Below are 19,475 nucleotides of genomic sequence, written 5' to 3'. Positions count from 1 at the left end.
ACTGGTTAGGCATGCCTTACTCACCTTCACAGCTATTATGTGTCCAGACTTCTTGAATCTCATTTTCCAGACCTGCCCACATGTACCACTGCCGATCTCACCCAGGTTTTCCAGGTCACTGATTTCGGCCTGATATCGCTGACACAAATGCAAGAAGCAATGGTCAATTATAAACTCTGATCTGCAACATTTGACCATGATATTAGATATGTAACTGACAGACATTCAGTACAAAACAGGCCCTTTAGCCCGCTGTATGCACCAACCATGAACTGATAAAATGGAAAATTGCAGGCGCACATCCTGTTCATCACAGCTTATTGAGCAGGGGTAACTACTGTCCAATCAGCAAAATGATGAAAGCTTTCAAGCAGCTTTTAACTAATAAACTGGTCACTAATGCTTACATAATGTAACTCCAGACTTCATTATAGACCTCAGAGCTCAAGTGACAGTAACTGCTTTTTACAACAAGGAAACAATTGAGCAAATACGGCATCAGGACTACTGATATTAATAGGTAACAGAAGAAAATGATCCAACAACTGGAGTTACAACTTAGCCTAATGTAGAGCCTTAATTAAAAGTTTGTAAAAATAGATTGTGGATTAGTTGACTAGAATCAGGGAGGCTGAACTTTTCATTAAAATATTAACTACATAATGCACTAGTAAAAGTCAGGGCACAGCTGTCTTGCAAGAAATCATATCAGGAGAAAGAACCAATGGACATTGGTTGCAAAGAAAAAGCATTTCAGGATGTATATTGTATACATTTCTGACATTAAATTGTACCTTTGAACATTGACATTACCTTCTTTAACCTACAAGTATCAATGGATATTCTTTTAAGAGTGCCAAAAGCAAGTTTCTGCCTTGTTATCTGGGCGAAGTTAGGCCACATTCCTTTGAAAAAGTAAACATACTAGGTTGGCTATACACACAACAGATTTCCAACATCTGCAGGATCTCACGTTTGTCCCCCTTCACCCACACCTCAGCGAGTTCCGTGTTCGCCAGGATGCGGAACTTTTCTTCCGCCGTCTCCGTCTCCGAGCCTACTTCTTCGGCAAGGACTCTTCCACCCCCACCGATGACCCCTTCTCCCGTCTTCAACCCTCCTCTTCTTCATGGACACCCCGCTCTGGTCTTCTGCCTGCTCTGGATCTCTTTATCGCTAATTGCCGATGGGACATCAACCATCTCGACTTCACCGCACCTTGTCCCCATTCCAACCTCACTCCTTCGGAACGCTCTGCTCTCCACTCCCTCCGCACTAATCCTAACCTTATTATTAAACCCGCCGATAAGGGGAGTGCTGTTGTAGTCTGGCGTACTGACCTCTACCTTGTCGAGGCACAGCGACAACTCGCGGATACCTCCTCTTATTTACCCCTCGATCGTGACCCCACTAAGGAGCACCAGGCCATTGTCTCCCACACCAACACTGACTTTATCCGCTCAGGGGATCTCCCATCCACTGCTACCAACCTTATAGTTCCCACACCCCGCACTTCCCGTTTTTACCTCCTACCCAAGATCCACAAACCTGCCTGTCCTGGCCGACCTATTGTCTCAGCTTGCTCCTGCCCCACCGAACTCGTTTCTGCATACCTCGACACGGTTTTATCACCCCTTGTTCAATCCCTTCCGACCTATGTTCGTGACACTTCTCACGCTCTTAAACTTTTCGATGATTTTAAGTTCCCTGGCCCCCACCGCTTTATTTTCACCATGGATGTCCAGTCCTTACATACTTCCATCCCCCATCAGGATGGTCTCAAAGCTCTGCGCTTCTTTTTGGATTCCAGACCTAATCAGTTCCTCTCTACCACCACTCTGCTCCGTCTAGCGGAATTAGTCCTTACTCTTACTAATTTCTCCTTTGGCTCCTCCCACTTCCTCCAAACTAAAGGTGTATCTATGGGCACCCGTATGGGTCCTAGCTATGCCTGCCTTTTTGTTGGGTTTGTGGAACAATCTATGTTCCGTGCCTATTTTGGTATCTGTCCCCCACTTTTCCTTCGCTACATCGACGACTGCATTGGCGCTGCTTCCTGCACGCATGCAGAACTCGTTGACTTTATTAACTTTGCCGCCAACTTTCACCCTGCCCTCAAGTTTACCTGGTTCATTTCTGACACCTCCCTCCCCTTTCTAGATCTTTCTGTCTCTGTCTCTGGAGACAGCTTATCCACTGATGTCTACTATAAGCCTACTGACTCTCACAGCTATCTGGACTAATCCTCTTCTCACCCTGTCTCTTGCAAAAACGCCATCCCCTTCTCGCAATTCCTCCATCTCCGCCGCATCTGCTCTCAGGATGAGGCTTTTCATTCTAGGACGAGGGAGATGTCTTCCTTTTTTAAAGAAAGGGGCTTCCCTTCCTCCACTATCAACTCTGCTCTTAAACGCATCTCCCCCATTTCACGTACATTTGCTCTCACTCCATCCTCCCGCCACCCCACTAGGAATAGGGTTCCCCTGGTCCTCACCTACCACCCCACCAGCCTCTGGGTCCAACATATTATTCTCCATAACTTCTGCCACCTCCAACAGGATCCCACCACTAAGCACATCTTTCCCTCCCCCCCTCTCTCTGCATTCCGCAGGGATCGCTCCCTACTCAACTCCCTTGTCCATTCGTCCCCCCCATCCCTCCCCACTGATCTCCCTCCTGGCACTTATCCGTGTAAGCGGAACAAGTGCTACACATGCCCTTACACTTCCTCCCTTACCACCATTCAGGGCCCCAAACAGTCCTTCCAGGTGAGGCATCACTTCACCTGTGAGTTGACTGGGGTGATATACTGCGTCCGGTGCTCCCGATGTGGCCTTTTATATATTGGCGAGACCTGACGCAGATTGGGAGACCGCTTTGCTGAACATCTACGCTCTGTCCGCCAGAGAAAGCAGGATCTCCCAGTGGCCACACATTTTAATTCCACAACCCATTCCCATTCTGACATGTCTATCCACGGCCTCCTCTACTGTAAAGATGAAGCCACACTCAGGTTGGAGGAACAACACCTTATATTCTGTCTGGGTAGCCTCCAACCTGATGGTATGAACATCGACTTCTCTAACTTCCGCTAAGGCCCCACCTCCCCCTCGTACCCCATCTGTTACTTATTTTTATGCACACATTCTTTCTCTCACTCTCCCTTTTCTCCCTCTGTCCCTCTGAATATACCTCTTGCCCATCCTCTGGGTCCCCCCGCCCCCCGTCTTTCTTCCCGGACCTCCTGTCCCATGATCCTCTCGTATCCCCTTTTGCCTATCACCTGTCCAGCTCTTGGCTCTATCCCTCCCCCTCCGGTCTTCTCCTATCATTCTGGATCTCCCCCTCCCCTCCAACTTTCAAATCCCTTACTCACTCTTCCTTCAGTTAGTCCTGACGAAGGGTCTCGGCCTGAAACGTCGACTGCACCTCTTCCTACAGATGCTGCCTGGCCTGCTGCATTCACCAGCAACTTTGATGTGTGTTGCTTGAATTTCCAGCATCTGCAGAATTCCTGTTGTTATCTGCAGAATCTCTTGTGTTTATACCAGCTTAGCTACAATGTTCATTAGGTAAAGGACAGTTATTCTGTCAATATTCCTAGGCAGATAAAACCTTTGTGCCAATAATGCTGAAGCCAGACTGGGTTTAGCTGAAATGATTGTTTAAAAAGGGCATATTAAATTTGCTTGATTAATCTAGTCAAGACAAAGTGCATTAGCAAGATGAACCACTGAAAGCTTATTCAGTGACTTGGACATTTTCTTGACTTGTGCTTTTCAACAACCCATTCGCAGAGTTACTTGGAGTATTCTTTTGTCTTTATGGTGTATTTTTTGCCAGGGTACTGACTCACTAGCAGTTGGACCTTCCAGATACAGGTGTATTTTTACCACAATCAATTGAAAACATCTTGACTGCAAACAGGTGATCTCCTTATGAAACTTCATAAACTAATTATGAGACTTCTAAAACCACCTGGCTGCACCAGTGATGATTCAGTGTGTCATACTAAAGGGGGTGAATACTTACTTATACAATCAATTATTTTTAGTTTTATATTTGTATTTAATTTATATCACTTTGTGGAGATCTATTTTCACTTTGACACAAAAGAGTCCTTTTCTGTTGATCAGTGTCAAAAAGACAAATTAAATTCACCGTGATTCAATGTTGTAAAACAATATAAAACATGAAAGCTTCCAAAGGAGAGGGGTGAATATTTTTTATAGGCACTGAAGGGCAAAAGTGAACGTCCAGAGAATGGGAGAATGTGTAACAAACACAAGTCATACACAAGTTGCAAAAACAGAAATTCAGCTAAAGGATCGACACTGGATATTAAGGATAAGACCATAGTGTTTAGAAATAATTTAGGGTGAAATAGGTGTCAAGCTTGAACTCTTAATCATCTTATGTTGGAAATAAGGAAAGTGAAAGCTTTCTCAGTCAATGCTTAATATCAGTTTTCACATCACATAAAGAGATAAAGCACATGAAAAAATATGGAAAACAAAATTAAACCAGGGATAAATAAAAGCTAAAAAATTTAAAGACCCGTTTTCTATGTACCTAATACTTTTCCACACCTGGGGCTTTCTTACTAGAGCCAGATCACAGTTCCAACATCCTTCAAATAAACTACGAACAGCAGTATTATATCTCTTACCTGCCCTCCTATTGTCAGGTACCCAGTCTGCTTCATGATTTCTTGCAGCTTCTGCTCAATCTCTATGCTGTAAAAACAAACAAGATAAAGATTTTGGCAGACTCTAAACAAGCTGGAAAGTTAGAATGAAAGCCAAAGCTTTTTGCCCCAAAAGCCAGATGATCATTTCCTCCCAACATGGCATGTATTGTCCCAACGACATCTTGTCAAGCTGGATGTGTAAAAGATCGTTAACCTGCAGTGTGTTGCACATGAGATGTAAAAGTACATTGCTCTCTGAAAGTAGAACACAGGTAGACAGGTTGATGGAGAAGATGCACTTCATATTCCTCATGTCATCAAGAAAATCACTGTGGATAGCTCTACAGAACTCTTAACACTGTCAGTAATTTATCACTGAGTCAGACATTGAAACCTCCTTGCTCATCTACACATTCCAACAGCTTCTGGCTCCAAGAATCACTGACCCTTCTTTCTCTTTTTCTATCATCATGCAAACCTCTCAACAAGATTAAAAATGTAAATGCAAATATATGTCGCCAACCTCCACCGTTCAGTAACTTGATGGTTGAATGTCTTTATCTGTTTCACTTTCCCCACTATCCTATTTATCAGAGGTTTACTCACCAGCTTAGCATCTTCCATCTATCACCAGATCCTCTAACCTGTCCAATCAACAAACCTAACAGTCACACCCTGGGAGAGGGGGAAGAGCTTCTTCCCCTCTGCCATCCAATTTCTGAATGGACATTGAACCAATGAACACCACCTCACTACTTTTTTGGCACTACTTATTTAATCTATTCAACATATATATTCATACTGTAATTCATAGTTTCCCCCTCTATTATTATGTTTTGCATTGTATTGCTGATGCACAGTTAAGAAATTTTACAACATACGCCGGTGATATTAAACCTGATTCTGATCTTTTATCGCAGTGCAGTAAGTTGAAGTTTCAGGATTTTCACACATTGATGAAACAGAAATACATTTCAGGGTCACTTCATGCTCCTAATGTAGGTAGTACAGCTCATGACTTTCACAGCTTCTGTTACTGCAATGCACCTGTAAGCAGCACATCTGTAAACTTGTGATTGTGGGTTTAAAATAGGAGATATGAACTTCTCTCTTTCAACAGAAGACAGTAAGCAAGCACACGGCAACAACATGGAGAGTACTAGATTAAAAAAACTAAGTTTAGAAGATCTAAGAAATGTTTCTTTCCAGAAAGGGCTTTCTCTATATCTAGAATATTTCACAGGGAGGAATGAGCAAGGCCAGCATGCAGGCCCAGTGTGTAACTGTCACGTAAGAAAGATGGGAAAAATTAGGTTAGCATCCTTCTTCATGCAAAAATAATCTTGTGATCATTGACACTACTGGGGATTAGGCAGTGTTTTCATGCTACAGATTAAAAGGGAGGAGTAAAGAAGGCATTTAACCCTACAACAAAGAAATACCATTTTCTTACTTTATTCTTATATACCTTGATTTCTTTAATATGTAGAATTTTATCAATCTCAATTTCTAATGATTGAGCTTGAGTGGCCTCTAGAGTAAGGAATTCCAGAGTCACCAAAGTTCAAAGTATATTCGACTATACACAACCCTGAGATTAATTTTCTTGTGGGCATTCTCAATAAATCTATAGAATAGAGCCAGGGCCCTAGTGAGTGGATTAAAGTCTGTCACGAGCCTTGTGGCCCATCAGGCCGGTGCTTATGCCGGTTTCTGTGGCGTGAAGCGACTGAGAGTACAAGACTCCCCCTCGGGATAGGACGCCAGTCTATCGCGTGGTTAACCCCCAGCATTTTTGCCGGTACCCATTCCCAGCTGGGTAGACTGGAGCATTGCGTGGTTAAGTGCCTTGCTCAAGGACACACACGCTGCCTCGGCCAAGGCTTGAACCCATGACCTTCAGATCGCTAGCCCAACACCCTAACCACTTCGCCACTTATTTTGGCAGTGAATTTGAAAAGTACAGCATCTAAAAAGGAAGAAATGGCCAAGCACTAAGCTGTAAAAGATTTTGGATATCCTTGTATATGATTGACAAATTGTAGGAAGATTCTGTGAAGGTAATGCCACTGAAGGGTAAAGGGTAGGTGGTTTGGCTTTGTCTTACAGATCAATACCTGGCAGTTTGTAGTGAGATTGCCACCATCAGAGATGAAGAAGAAGAAGGTATAATGCTTATGCATGATTTACACAGGTATAGTTAAGTAATTAGCAATGCTAAAGAAATTGCTAATTGGGAAGGGAAATAAATGTAAACACAGAGATCCTAAGTCTGAGTTACCTGTCAAATAGAATTTAATCCTATTAAATATGAGGTGTTGTACTTTGGAAGGACAAATATGGAAAAGTCATATACACTTTAAATAATAGGGTCTGAGTAAGCATTGAGGAACAGAAAGCCTTCTGTACACTAACTAGTTCAAAGATCCCTGGAGGTGGTGGCACAAGCAGATAAGATAGTGAAAAGGCTTATGGTTCAGTTGCCTTCATTAATCATGTCAGTAAATTTAAAAGCAGGAGGGTTATGGTACAACTTACTAATGTATTTGTCAGACCACAGCTGGAGTACAATTGAGCCTCACCACACAAAAGGAAGGGATTGCACTGGAAAGGATATAGAAGAAATGCTTCATTTATGGAGAAAAAAATTGCTAATTCTTCTTGGTGCAAAATAGCCAATAGGGTCCTGATTGACATTAACAAAATTATCAGTGGCATAGAGAGTGGGAAATGTTCCCTTGTGGCAGAGATCTCAAAAGTAAAACGAACAAATTTAGGCTGAGTTGTAAGGGATTTAGAAGGAAGCCGAGAAATTTCTTTTTCATCCAGGAAGTCGTTGGAATCTCCAACTCAGTCTGAGTGGTTGATGGAGGCAGAGAAATTCAAAAAGTATCTAGAGGAGCACTTGAATTGCTAAGGCATGGAAGGCAATTAACTAACCGCTGATAAATAGGATTAGGACAGATACGTAGCTAATAATCGGCATGGTGAGCCATAGGACCTGCTTCTGAATTCTATGACTTAATGACCTTTGCAATATGAATTACCTGCTGCACCTCATGTTGGCATTCAATGATACGGATATTCAGGTCTCTGAACACTAACATCTCACTCTCTCGCCTCAGTAAAAACAGCATTTCTGAATTTTTCTTTCAAAGAAGATAATCACACAAATTTAAACACGCATTCCATCTGCCACATTCATGCCCATTCACTTAAGAGTGCATCTGTCTCCTTGAAGCCACTTTGCACCCTTATCGCTACTCATAACCCACTTAGTTTTGATTCATCAGCAACCTTGGAAATATGTTTTTGATCTACTTGGTCAAATTAATGAGGGAGGGAGGGGGAACGTCGACTCAGACCATGAGAGGCCTGCGTCAGGCATTTTCATGCCTTACAAGGCGCAGGTTGGAAGTCTATGTGGGGCACAACTCCTCGTACAGACTAAAGCAATGTGTGATTAAGTGCCTTGCTCAAGGGCACAAATTAATGAATCAACTGTGTATAGTAGAAGTCCAAGTCATGTAGTACCCTATTAGTCACAACCTGCCAAAGTGAACATGAACCATTTGCAGTTCATGCTAACGCTCAATCTGTATATTATCCCAAGCTCCATGAGCCCTGACTTTGGCTAGCAAATTCTTGGGTAAAATTTAAAGAAAGCCTTCCAAAAATCCAATATACCACATCCACTCTTTTCCTTTCATCAATTCTATTGGAAATATCCTCAGAGGTTTCCACTAGATTTAGTCAAACATAAATTCACATTGACTCTGCTCAGTCATGTTATTTTCTAAGTGTTCTGTTACAGCTTTCACTACAGATTCTAGCATTTCCCTATCAAAATGAGAGTAAAAGGTCAATAGGATATAGAACATAAACACAATACAGGCCCTTCAGCTCACAATGTTGTGTCAATCTTTTAACCTACTCTAATCTAATGCTTCCCTCTCACATAGCCCTCCATTTTTCTTTCATCCATGTGCTGCCCATCTAAGAACATCTTAAATCTCTCTGATTTATCTGCCTCAACCATCTCCTCTCCCTTCTGAAGTAATGGAGTCATTGTTTGTACCATCCATCCTTTAGCAACCATTCCAGAATCTAAGGATGTTTGGAAGATTATAAATAAAGCAGCTATTATCTCCGAGCTAGCCCACCAAAGTAATTTATTTTTCTTCTTCACCTGCACTGGACGATTTGTTTTCCAAAGAAATTTAGAATTACTTTCAGTGATCCAAAATAGCAATGGGCACTTGCATAGGTCCCAGCTATGCCTGTCTTTTTGTCAGCTGCGTGGAACAGTCTATGTTCCAAACTTACATTGGTGTCCGTACCCCACTTTTCCTATGCTACACCAATGACTGCATTGTTGCTGCTTCTTGTACCCGTGCAGAGCTCGTGACTTAATCAACTTTTCCTCCAACTTCCACCCTGCCCTCAAATTTACCTGGTCTATTTCTGATACCTCCTTCCCCTTTCTCAATCTCACTGTCTCAATCTCTGAAGACAGCTAATCTACTGATGTCTATTATAGACCCACTGGCTCTCACAGCCACCTGGACTATACCTCTTCCCATCCCGTTACTTGTAAAAACTCCATCCCCTTCTCTCAATTCCTCCATCTCCGTTGCATCTGCTGTCAGGATGAGGCTTTTCATTCTGGAACGAAGGAGATGTCCTCCTTTATCAAAGAAATGGGCTTCCTTTCCTCCACCATCAATGCTGCCCTCAACTGCATCTCTTCCATTTCACACATGTCTGCTCTTACCCCATCCTCCTGCCACCCTACCAGGGATAGGGTTCCTCTAGTCCTCACCTACCACCCCACCAGATAATTCTCCAGAACTTCCGCCATCTCCAATTGGATGCCACTGCCAAGCACTTCCCCCCGCTTCAGCTTTCCACAGGGATCGCTCCCTATGTGATTCCCTTGTCCCTTGTCCATTTGTCCCTCCCCAATGCTCTCCCTCCTGGCACTCATCCTTGTAGTGGAACAAGTGCTACACTTGCCCCTGCACCTCCTCCCTCATTACTGTTCAGGGCCCCAAACAGTCCTTACAGGTGAGGCGACACTTCACCTATGAGCTTGTTGGGGTCACATACTGTGTCATCCTGTATAATCGGTGCAACATAGAAAACCTACAGTACAATACAGGCCCTTCGGCCCACAATGCTGTGCCATACATGTACTTACTTTAGAAATTACCTCGGGTTACCTATAGCCCTCTATTCTTCCAAGCTCCATGTACCTATCCAGGAGTCTCTTAAAAGACCTTCTCCTATCCGCCTCCACCACCGTTGCTGGCAGCCCATTCCACACACTCACCACTCTCTGCGTAAAACAAACTTACCCCTGACATCTCCTCTGTACTTACTTCCAAGCATCATAAAACTGCGCCCTCATGTTAGCCATTTCAGCCCTGGGAAAAAGCCTCTGACTATCCACACGATCAATGCCTCTCAGCATCTTATACACAGCTATCAGGTCACCTCTCATCTTCCTTCGCTCCAAGGAGAAAAGGCCAAGTTTACTCAACCTATTCTCATAAAGCACGCTCTCCAATCCAGGTAACATCCTTGTAAATCTCCTCTGCACCCTTTTGGTGAAGCATCCTGTATATCAGTGTGACCCGAAATAAATTGGGAGATCGCTTTGCTGAGCACCTACGCTCCGTCTGCCAAAAGAAGCAGGATTTCCCAGTGGCCACCCATTTTAATTCCACTTCTTATTCTGATATGTCAATCCATAACCTCCTCTACTGTCGCAATGAGACTACACTCAGGTTGGAGGAACAACATCTTATATTCTGTGTGGGTAGCCTCCAACCTGATGGAATAAACATCGATTTCTCAAAATTCCGGTACTGACCCCCCCCCCCCCACCATTCCTCATCCCCTTTTCCCTCTCTCACCTTATCTCCTTGCCCGCCCATCGTCTCCCTCTGGAGCTCCTCCCCCTCCCCTTTCTCCTTTCCATGACCCTCTGTCTTCTCCTATAAGACTCCCCCTTCGCCAGCCCTGTACCTTTCACCAATCAACTTCCCAGCTCTTTACTTCAGTAACTTTACAACCCTCCTGGTTTCACGCACCACCTTGTGTTGGTCTCTCCCCTCCCCTAACTTTTAAGTCGACTAAAATCTACACATCTTTCTTTTCTCCAGTCCTGCTGAAGGGTCCCAGCCTGAAACGCTGACTGTATTTTCTCCCATAGATGCCTGGCCTGCTGAGCAACTCCAGCATTTTGCATGTGTTGCCAAAATAGCCTTTGTTTTTTTGGAGGAAAAGGAAGTTTGAAGGTCACAACTTCAAACTTAAAAGGAAGTTCATGATCTGCCAAAAATCAGTGATTCCTGTCCTCCCATGTTACTAGGATTACCTGCAGTACACATCTAGAAGAACAGAAGTTGAACAAACAAATCTGGAAAAGAGATAAAGCTAGCAACAGGGAGGGCTATGGTGAGTGGTTGTTCTACTGACTGAAGGAACATGAACATGATTCCCCAGGGATCAGTTTTGAAACCACTGCTTTGTTTTGATTAAATGGATTCGTGTGAAATTTCAGGTACTAAAAAACTTGGCAGTATTGTTCAATGCGAGTAGGGAAGAGATGGATTGCAACAAGTTATAAACAGGATAGTGGAATGAGCACACCGTGGTACATGAAGTTTAGTGTGGAGAAATTTGACGTAATGCATTTTGGTAGGAAGAATGAGAAGAGACAATATAGAATGAAAGATACTATCTTAAAAGGATAACAGGAACAGAAGATGCTCATGAGAGTGTGATTTCACTAGTCATCCAAATTGGCAGGAGGGACAAGAGACTGCCGAGGCTAGAACATGGAGCAAAACACAAACCACTCGAGGAATTTTGCAGGTCGGGCGGCATCTGTAGAGGTGAAGGGCTGGTTGACACTTTGGGTCAAGACCCTGCATCGAGGTAGCAGGATAAGGCTTTATCAATAAAGGGACTGATTGATGGTTCGTGGTCCAGCATCAGTGGGAATATCGTGTTCAGTATAAGAAATATATGAGGGTATTAAAAATGGTTCAGAAAAGGTTTACAATTTTTTTTCTTGGAAAAAGTCTAAAATTACAAGGAAAAATTAGATAGAATTGTTTTCTTTGGAGGAGAGAATGCTGAGAGATTTGATAGAATGACAAAAAACAATGAAGGGGTCTAGAGAGAGAGAAGGCAGTCGTGGGCTATTGTCTTTGGTAGAGGAGTTGAGGTGCAAAGGGAAGAGAATTTAGAGTGATGTGAGAAAATCATATTTAGGCAGCATGCACTTGGCATATGGAATGCATGGTCTATAGATTTGGTGGAGGCAGGTTTCATTGTGGTCCTCAAGAGGGAATTGAATGAATGAATGCTGCAAAAACATTGCAAGGCTACTGAGAAAGGGCTGGTGAGAACTAGTGTGTTGCTCTGTAGTGATCCAGAACATATGTGATGAACTGAATGGCCTTCTTGTGCTAAAACCATTTGATGGCTCAATGACAAGAAAGAAAGCACAAGGGTCCAAAATCACTGTAACACAAATTGAGAAAGGAGTGAAACAGTTGAGCACACTTTTATGTTTCAGGAAGTAAGTTAAGCAAGTGCTCAAAGCTTTTCTTCTGAGAAAAACTCATGCTTTACTCACTGTGAATTCATGAAATAGATGTTGCTCTAGCTATATTATTTAAAGAACTTGTTCCTTTTAGATCTCAAAACCACGTAAGTAAATTCTCTTCAGCTATCAGTCTTGGCCTTCTGGTGTGAAGTAACCACAATATAAATCTTGCTTAATTGGACACCACCTTCAATTTGAGCTCAGCTGGACTACAAGATTTAAATAGGTAAACAGTACTGCTGCTTTACACAAAGTGTAAGATACAGCCTTTTCTTACCTTTCCATACTCTTCTGTAGCAGAGGTTGTGGGAGGCTGAGCATGTGCCGAGGGCGTGAAGGGGGTGGGTGGTGTTGTGGTGAGGTTTCTGATGAAGATGAGCGGCTGCCTGCATCATTTGCTAATGGAAGTTGAAGAGCTGAAAACAAGGAAATGCTACTATTACATCGAACACCAACATATTTCCATCACAAACCCTGCTAACATTGAAACCCTAACATTGAAACCCCAACCACTTAGTCACCTCCATGGTCCTATCTGGCTAGTTGGTAAATCTAAGCTCACAGTCCACACAAATATTAGAAGCCAAGAGTCAGAACCAACAGAACACAGAGCAAAAGTCCGCAAATTGAGTTATTTTGCAATCAAGGCACATTATCAAAGGAGGGAAAAGAGTGGAGAAACAGAACAGAAAAGTAGTGATTTCTCACAATAACCAAAGAAATTGGAAGCAGCAGCCTTTATTCACTCTCACCCGTCTCCCACAAATTCATTACAAAGACGCACTGCCAGATTCTCAAGCTAATCTTCTTTTCACCCAAGGACAATAAAAGGGATTGACCAAGCTGTAGCTGAAGAGTCTAGAGTGCAACTGCAATTTCAAATTTTTATGGAAACCTTAGTTTTAAATTGATATGAGTTATACAGCAAAGAAACTGGTCCTGCAGCTCAACACATTTATGCCAACTAAAGTGCCTACCTGAGCTAGTCCCACTTCCCTACACTTGTCCCAGTCCCACTGTTTGGGAATTAACAGCATTTTGTGGACAGCTTTGTGGTCCTAGACAACTCCTGCCTTTACCCACTACCTACGACTTTGACAATAGCTGCTTAACTATACATTTCAAGATGTGACCATCTACATTTGTACAATCAAATGTAGGTTTTCAGTCCCAACACCTCCCCTCCCATCTACCGTAGCCTGAACCCCAGCTGAGGTAAGGCCTGTTCTCTGCCACATGAAATAGTATTTTTGTCAACAGTTCACCACGTTGGGTAGAAGAGGAAAATTTTAACTAAAATCTTAACTAATACACTGAGGAATCTGTTAAACATTCGTCTCCAATGGTGTAATTTTAACAATAGGACATGTGTGAATTTACTGGTAAATAGACTGAAGATTCTATGCTGTGGAATTTAAAGAATTGTATAAAAAAATTACAAAGTTGGTCCTCAGCTTGTTTCAGTCCATCCAGTAGTGTCAAATAACTGTTAAATATTTTAAGAATTTGGCTAGATGGGGAGGATGAGAATATTATTACTGTAATAGAGAGTGCTGAGCTATGAATTCCATCTTAAGTGTGCATCAAAACAAAGTTAAGTTTCTGCCAATCTATAAAATAGCTGCAAAGTGGAGTTTTAAGTGGGAGACAGCATAAGTGAAAGTGCAAAATTGAGACTGTGAGGATTTTAAAGAAAGGGAAGGAAATGCCAATCCAAAAGCTGTGGATCCTGAAAGTTGTGGACCCCAAGAAAGAGGATTTGTAGAATGCCTACAAGATGGTCTTCCAGAGCAGCTTGTGGTTGAGCCCACTAAGGGAAAGGCAATTTTGAATTGGGTGCTATGTAATGAACCAGAATTTATTAAGGAACTAAAGGTAAAGGTAAAGGAAGCCTTAAGGAGGCAGTAATCATAATATGATAAAATTCACCTTGCATTTTAAGACAGAGAAGATAAAGTCAGATGTATCAGTATTACAACGGAGTAAAAGGAATTACAGAGGCATGAGAGAGAACTTTGCCAAAATTGATTGAAAGGAGACATTAGCAAGGATGATGACAGAACAGCAATGGTTGATGTTCCTGAGAGCAATTCATGGATGTAAGATATATACATCATAAAGATGAAGTAGTATTCGAAAGGGAGAATGAGACAACCGTGTCGGGCATATGATATAGCAAAAATTAATGGGAAGTTAGAGGTTTGGACAGTTCAAAAAAAAACAAACAGAAGGCACCTAAAAAAGGCATAAGGAGAGAAAAAAATGAAATATGAAGAAAGGCTAGCCAATAAAATAAAAGAGGATATCAGAAGTTCTTTCAGATATATAAAGAGTAAAAGCAAGGTGATAGTGGCTATTGGACCACTGCAAAAATGATGCTGGAGAGGTAGTAATGAGGGGGCAGACAAAGAAATGGCTGACCAACTTAATAAATATTGTGCTATCAGTCTTCACTGTAGATGACACTGTCAGTATGCTAGAAATTCAAGTGTCGGGGTCAGAAATGAGTGTAGCTGCTAATACTACGGAGTAGGTACTTGGGAAGCTGAAAGGTCCAAAAGTAGATAAGTCACCTGGACCAGATGGACTACACCCCGAGATTCTGAAAGAGGTAGCTGAAGAGATTGTGGAGGCATTAGTAATGATCTTCCAAGAATCACTAGATTCTGGAATGGTTCCGGTTCTGGAAGATTGGAAAATTGCAAATGTCAATCCATTCGATAAGAAGGGAGTGAGGCAGAGGAGAGGAACTTATTGGCCAGTTAGTCTGACTTGAGTGGTTGGGAAAATATTGGAGCCCATTATTAAAGCAAAGGTTTTAGGGTACTCAGGGTAAAATAGGCCTAAATCACCATTGTTTCCTTAAGGGGAAATCTAGCTTGACAAATCTGTAGGAATTCTTTGAGGAAATAACAGGCAGGCTAGACAAAGATACTACACAAGGCTGCTTAACAAGTTAAGAAGCAATGGTATTACATGAAGGATACCAGCATGGACAGAAGATGGGCTGACAAGCAGGAAGCAAAGAGTGGGAATAAAGGGGGCCTTTTCTGGTTGGTTGCTGGTGACTAGTGGTGTTATGCAGGGATTGGTGTTACAGCATTTCTTTTCATTCCATATGTCACTGACTTAGAGAACAGAATTGATGACTTTTTGGCCAAGTTTTCAGATGAAACAAAGATTGGTGGAGGAGTAGGTAGTGTTGAGGAAGCAGGGAGGCTGCAGAGTGAATGAATAAAGAAATGGCAGATGGAATACCCTGTTTCCTATAATGGGTGAATGTAGGACCTGAGGGCACAGCTTCAGTATAGAGGAACATCCACTTAGAACAAAGATGAGGAGAAATTCCTTTAGCCGGTGGGTAGTGAATCCATGAAATTCATTGCCACGGCTGTGGAGACCACATCATTGAGTATATTTAAAGTGGATGTTGATAGGTTCCCGATTAGTCAGGGAGTCAAAGGTTATGGGGAGAACGTAGGGGAATGGGATTGAGAGGGATAATAAATCAGCCATGATGGAATAGCAGAGCAGACAGCAAGCATGTTAAAAACTGTATGGAATTTCAAGGCTGATTACAAGTGAGAACATTTATTTTCTTTTAATAATTGGACTTCTATAAGAAACCCAGAAGGAAATACATAATATAGATTACAATACGGCATTGCAGGTTGCATGAGTCTCTGCAGATTGTGGGACTTTCTCAGTAGTGAGGTTGTTAAAAGTGAAAACATGTTCAGTTGTCTCCAATGTGAACCTCTGCAGTTCAGAGGTATTAATATATGACCCAATGTTTCAGATGTGATAGAGAATGTTACAGCTGCACTTGGACAGGGCATCCTAGAACTACCATAATGGGGCTATACTACAGCTCTCTTGATAACAATTAGGATATCGAGTAACAAATATGTAAGCAGATTGTGGAAGGATCTTACAGGATAGTTGTAGTGGATGACTTTGGTTTCTCCAATATTGACTGGAACTTTTTGTGTGCAAAAGGCTTAGGTAGGGCAGAATTTCTTCAGTGCATTCAAGACAGTTTCTTGAATAAAGGAGAAATTGCATTAGACCTTGTTTTGGGAAATATGCCTGGCGGAATTTGTTAAGTGCATTCTGGACGGTTTCTTGACACAGTGGATAACCCAACTAGAAAGGGGCCAATATAGACTTTGCACTGGGAAACCTAGCCAGGTGATTGGAATGGGAAAGCATTTTGAGAACAATGATCATAATTCAAGGGTAACACTGAAACTCAGAGAAAACGCTAAACTGGGTAAGGGTAAATTTCAAAAGTATTGGAACTATGATATTACAGCAATTACAGTGACTTGCTAAAGAAAGGGTAGGACTGGCAGCTTAATATTTCAGGATTCAGATGTTTCAGATGTAATAGAGAAGGATGAATATCACAGCTGTACTTAGATAGGAGGTAGGGAGAGTAGATTAGGAGCAGCTGTTACTGGGCAAGTCCACTTCTTACATGTGGGAGTAGCTTAAAGGTCAGCTGGTCAGAATCCAGGATCAATTTGCTCCTGTGTGGAAAAAAAAGATGAGGATGGCATAGTTTGAGAACTTTGAGTGATGAGAGATACTGTAAATTTAGTCAAAAAGGAAAAGGCAGTATATGTGAGGTTTAGGAAGCTGAAATTGGACACATCAGGAAAGTTAAAAAGGATCATGACATGACCTTGGTGAGTAGAATTAAAGAAAATCTAAGGCATTTGATACATTCATTAAGAACAAAAGGATCAGTAGAGAGAGGGTAGGACCACTCAAAGATAAAGGAGGGAATTACATATATCTGGATCTGACTAGGTGTAGGTGAGGTCCTTAACCCTGATGAAGTTGGCAGAGTTTGGCATCAAAACGTCGGTTATAATTGATACCTGTATCCAACTGGAAGCCCAAGAAACGTTTAGTTGTCATATACGCTGGGAAAGCAATCGATCATTTTTCTTTAACAAGTATTTTGTATTGGTATTCCCCAAGGAGAAGCGCATTGAGAATAGTAAGTTCAGGGAGAAGTACGTGTATATTCTACGGAAGATTGCTATCAAGGAGGATATAAGTGTCCAGCTCTTGAAGATTATTAAGGCGGACAAGTCCTCAGTGACAGAATTTTGTTATATGTGATATACATAAATGATTTGTATGAAAATGTACATAACCTGAATAGTAAATATGCAGATGATACTAAAAATTTGCAGAGTTGTGGACAGTGAGGAAAGTTGTCAAATGATACACCAGCGTACAGAGCAGTTGGAAATGCAGGCAGCGAAATGACAAGTATGAGGTGTTGCATGTGGGAGTACAAACCAAAATTTACACAGTGAATGACAAGCTCTGAGGTGTGTGGTAGAACAAACGGACCTGAAATTAATTCCTTCAGGAATATAATTCTTTCAAAGTGGCATCACAGTTAGACAAGGTTGTGAAGAGAGCTTTGGGCACATTGGACTACATAAATTAGAGAACTGATTGCATAATTTAGCATGTTATGTTGAAACTTTGTAAGCTGTTGTTGAGGCCAAATTTGGAGTATTATGTGCAGTTCTGGTCACTTACTGACAGAAAAGATATCAAACGTCAGTACCAGAAAAAATACAAGAATGCTGCTGGGACCCGAGGGTCTGAGTTATAGGGAAAGGTTGAATAAGGTAGGACCTTATTCCTTCAAGCACAGGAGAATGAGGGGAGTTCTTAAAGAGGTATACAAAATTATGAGGGGTATAGATAGGATGAATCCATGCAGTCACTAGAAGTTATAGGTTTATGGTGAAAGGTGAAATATTTAAGGGGAATATCAGGGAGAACTGCCAGTGGAAGTGATAGGTACAGGTTCAATTGCAATATTTAAGAAGTCTGGACGAGCGGAGTGCGGAGGGCTACCTGGGGACTAAGCAGAAGACCATGCCAGCAAAAACTAGAAGGGCTGGAGGGCTTGTTTCGGTGCTGTAGTGCTCTATGACTCTAAAAGTTCACAGCTCCTAGAAAAACAACTATTCACAACTCAAGTAGATAGGATGTTAAAGAAAGCATAGGTATTCTTCTCTTCGTCAGTTGGGGTAAAAAGTCACAATGTCATGTTGCAGGTATGTAAAACTTTGATTAGACCACATTTGGAGTCTAGTGTGCTGCATTACAGGAAGGATATGGAGGCTTTGGAGGGTGTACCGAAGTGGTTCAGCACGGTTGCCTGAATTAGAGAGTATTAGCTGTAAGGAGAGGTCAAACACAGACTGGTTACCCTGGATCAAAGGCTGAAGGACAACTTGATCAAATATGTTAAATTTTGTGAAGCAGAGCGTTGACAGTCATTTTCCTAGCGTGGATGCTAGAAGGCAGAACTTTAAGGTAGAAGGCGGAAAGTATAAAGAAGTTTTATGTAGCAAGTTTTTTCTTACACACAGTGGTAGGTACTGGAATAAACTGCCAAAGGGAGTGGTGGAAAAATACTTTAGGCCCAGGGTTCCAATCCTTTTCTTTACCATGGACCAAGGGGTCAGTGGACAAGTTAGTCCTGACGAAGGGTCTCGGCCCGAAACGTCGACTGTACCTCTTCCTAGAGATGCTGCCTGGCCTGCTGCGTTCACCAGCAACTTTGATGTGCTTTACTGTCATTGTGTGCTGCAGGGACTTTTTCTGTGCAAGACTGTTCTATGTTCTTAAAATAGTATTAGTAATATTTCTAAAAGAATAACAGGGAAAAAGTATTCATCTTTTGCTTTAGGTATTATTAAACACACCAGTGATGTGACTGAGAGCTGCAGAGTCACAAAGGGCTCGGGGGAAGGGGGGCATGGGGATGATAGTAAAAATCAAAAATAATTAAGGTCAAAGCAAAGGAAGTCACTGATAGGAGAAAAAGAGGGTGAAAGTGTTTGCTTGAAAGGCAAAAAGAAGAAATGGTTCCACAGGGGCAGAGGTGTTAAAGAGAAAGAGAAGTGCAATTCAATTCATTTCAAAAGAGAGGGAGAGAGAGCACGCATATCAGAGAACAGAAGTCTTTTTACTAAGTTTCCAAAAGCCCACATATTTTTTGCCTCTCCTTTCTCTCAGATAGTTAGTCTTCAACCGATTTTCTTTCTCTCTAACCCCTTCCCAGCTCAGCAATCTTTTACTGTGAACTAATCTATAATGTAACTCTATATCTAGGCCAAGCTC

The 19,475-nt window shown here is 42.0% G+C and overlaps 1 protein-coding gene across 2 annotated transcripts in view; it reads right to left on the bottom strand.

The window, feature by feature from the left end:
- The window catches only part of LOC134339397 (dual specificity mitogen-activated protein kinase kinase 7), a 101,013-nt gene that overhangs the window by 43,993 nt on the left and 37,545 nt on the right, over window positions 1-19,475 (bottom strand). For both annotated transcript variants that reach the window (XM_063035858.1, XM_063035859.1), the window contains 3 exons: window positions 12,589-12,727; window positions 4,670-4,736; window positions 25-138 (listed from right to left, as the gene is read on the bottom strand). In XM_063035858.1, coding sequence (XP_062891928.1) covers window positions 25-138; window positions 4,670-4,736; window positions 12,589-12,727 — 320 coding nt within the window. The remainder of the gene's footprint in view (window positions 1-24; window positions 139-4,669; window positions 4,737-12,588; window positions 12,728-19,475) is intronic.

The sequence above is a fragment of the Mobula hypostoma genome, chromosome 29, assembly GCF_963921235.1.
Source record: "Mobula hypostoma chromosome 29, sMobHyp1.1, whole genome shotgun sequence".
NCBI classification, from domain to species: domain Eukaryota; kingdom Metazoa; phylum Chordata; class Chondrichthyes; order Myliobatiformes; family Myliobatidae; genus Mobula; species Mobula hypostoma.
Note: the sequence above shows the minus strand (reverse complement) of the source record. Positions and strands in the feature narration are given on the sequence as shown.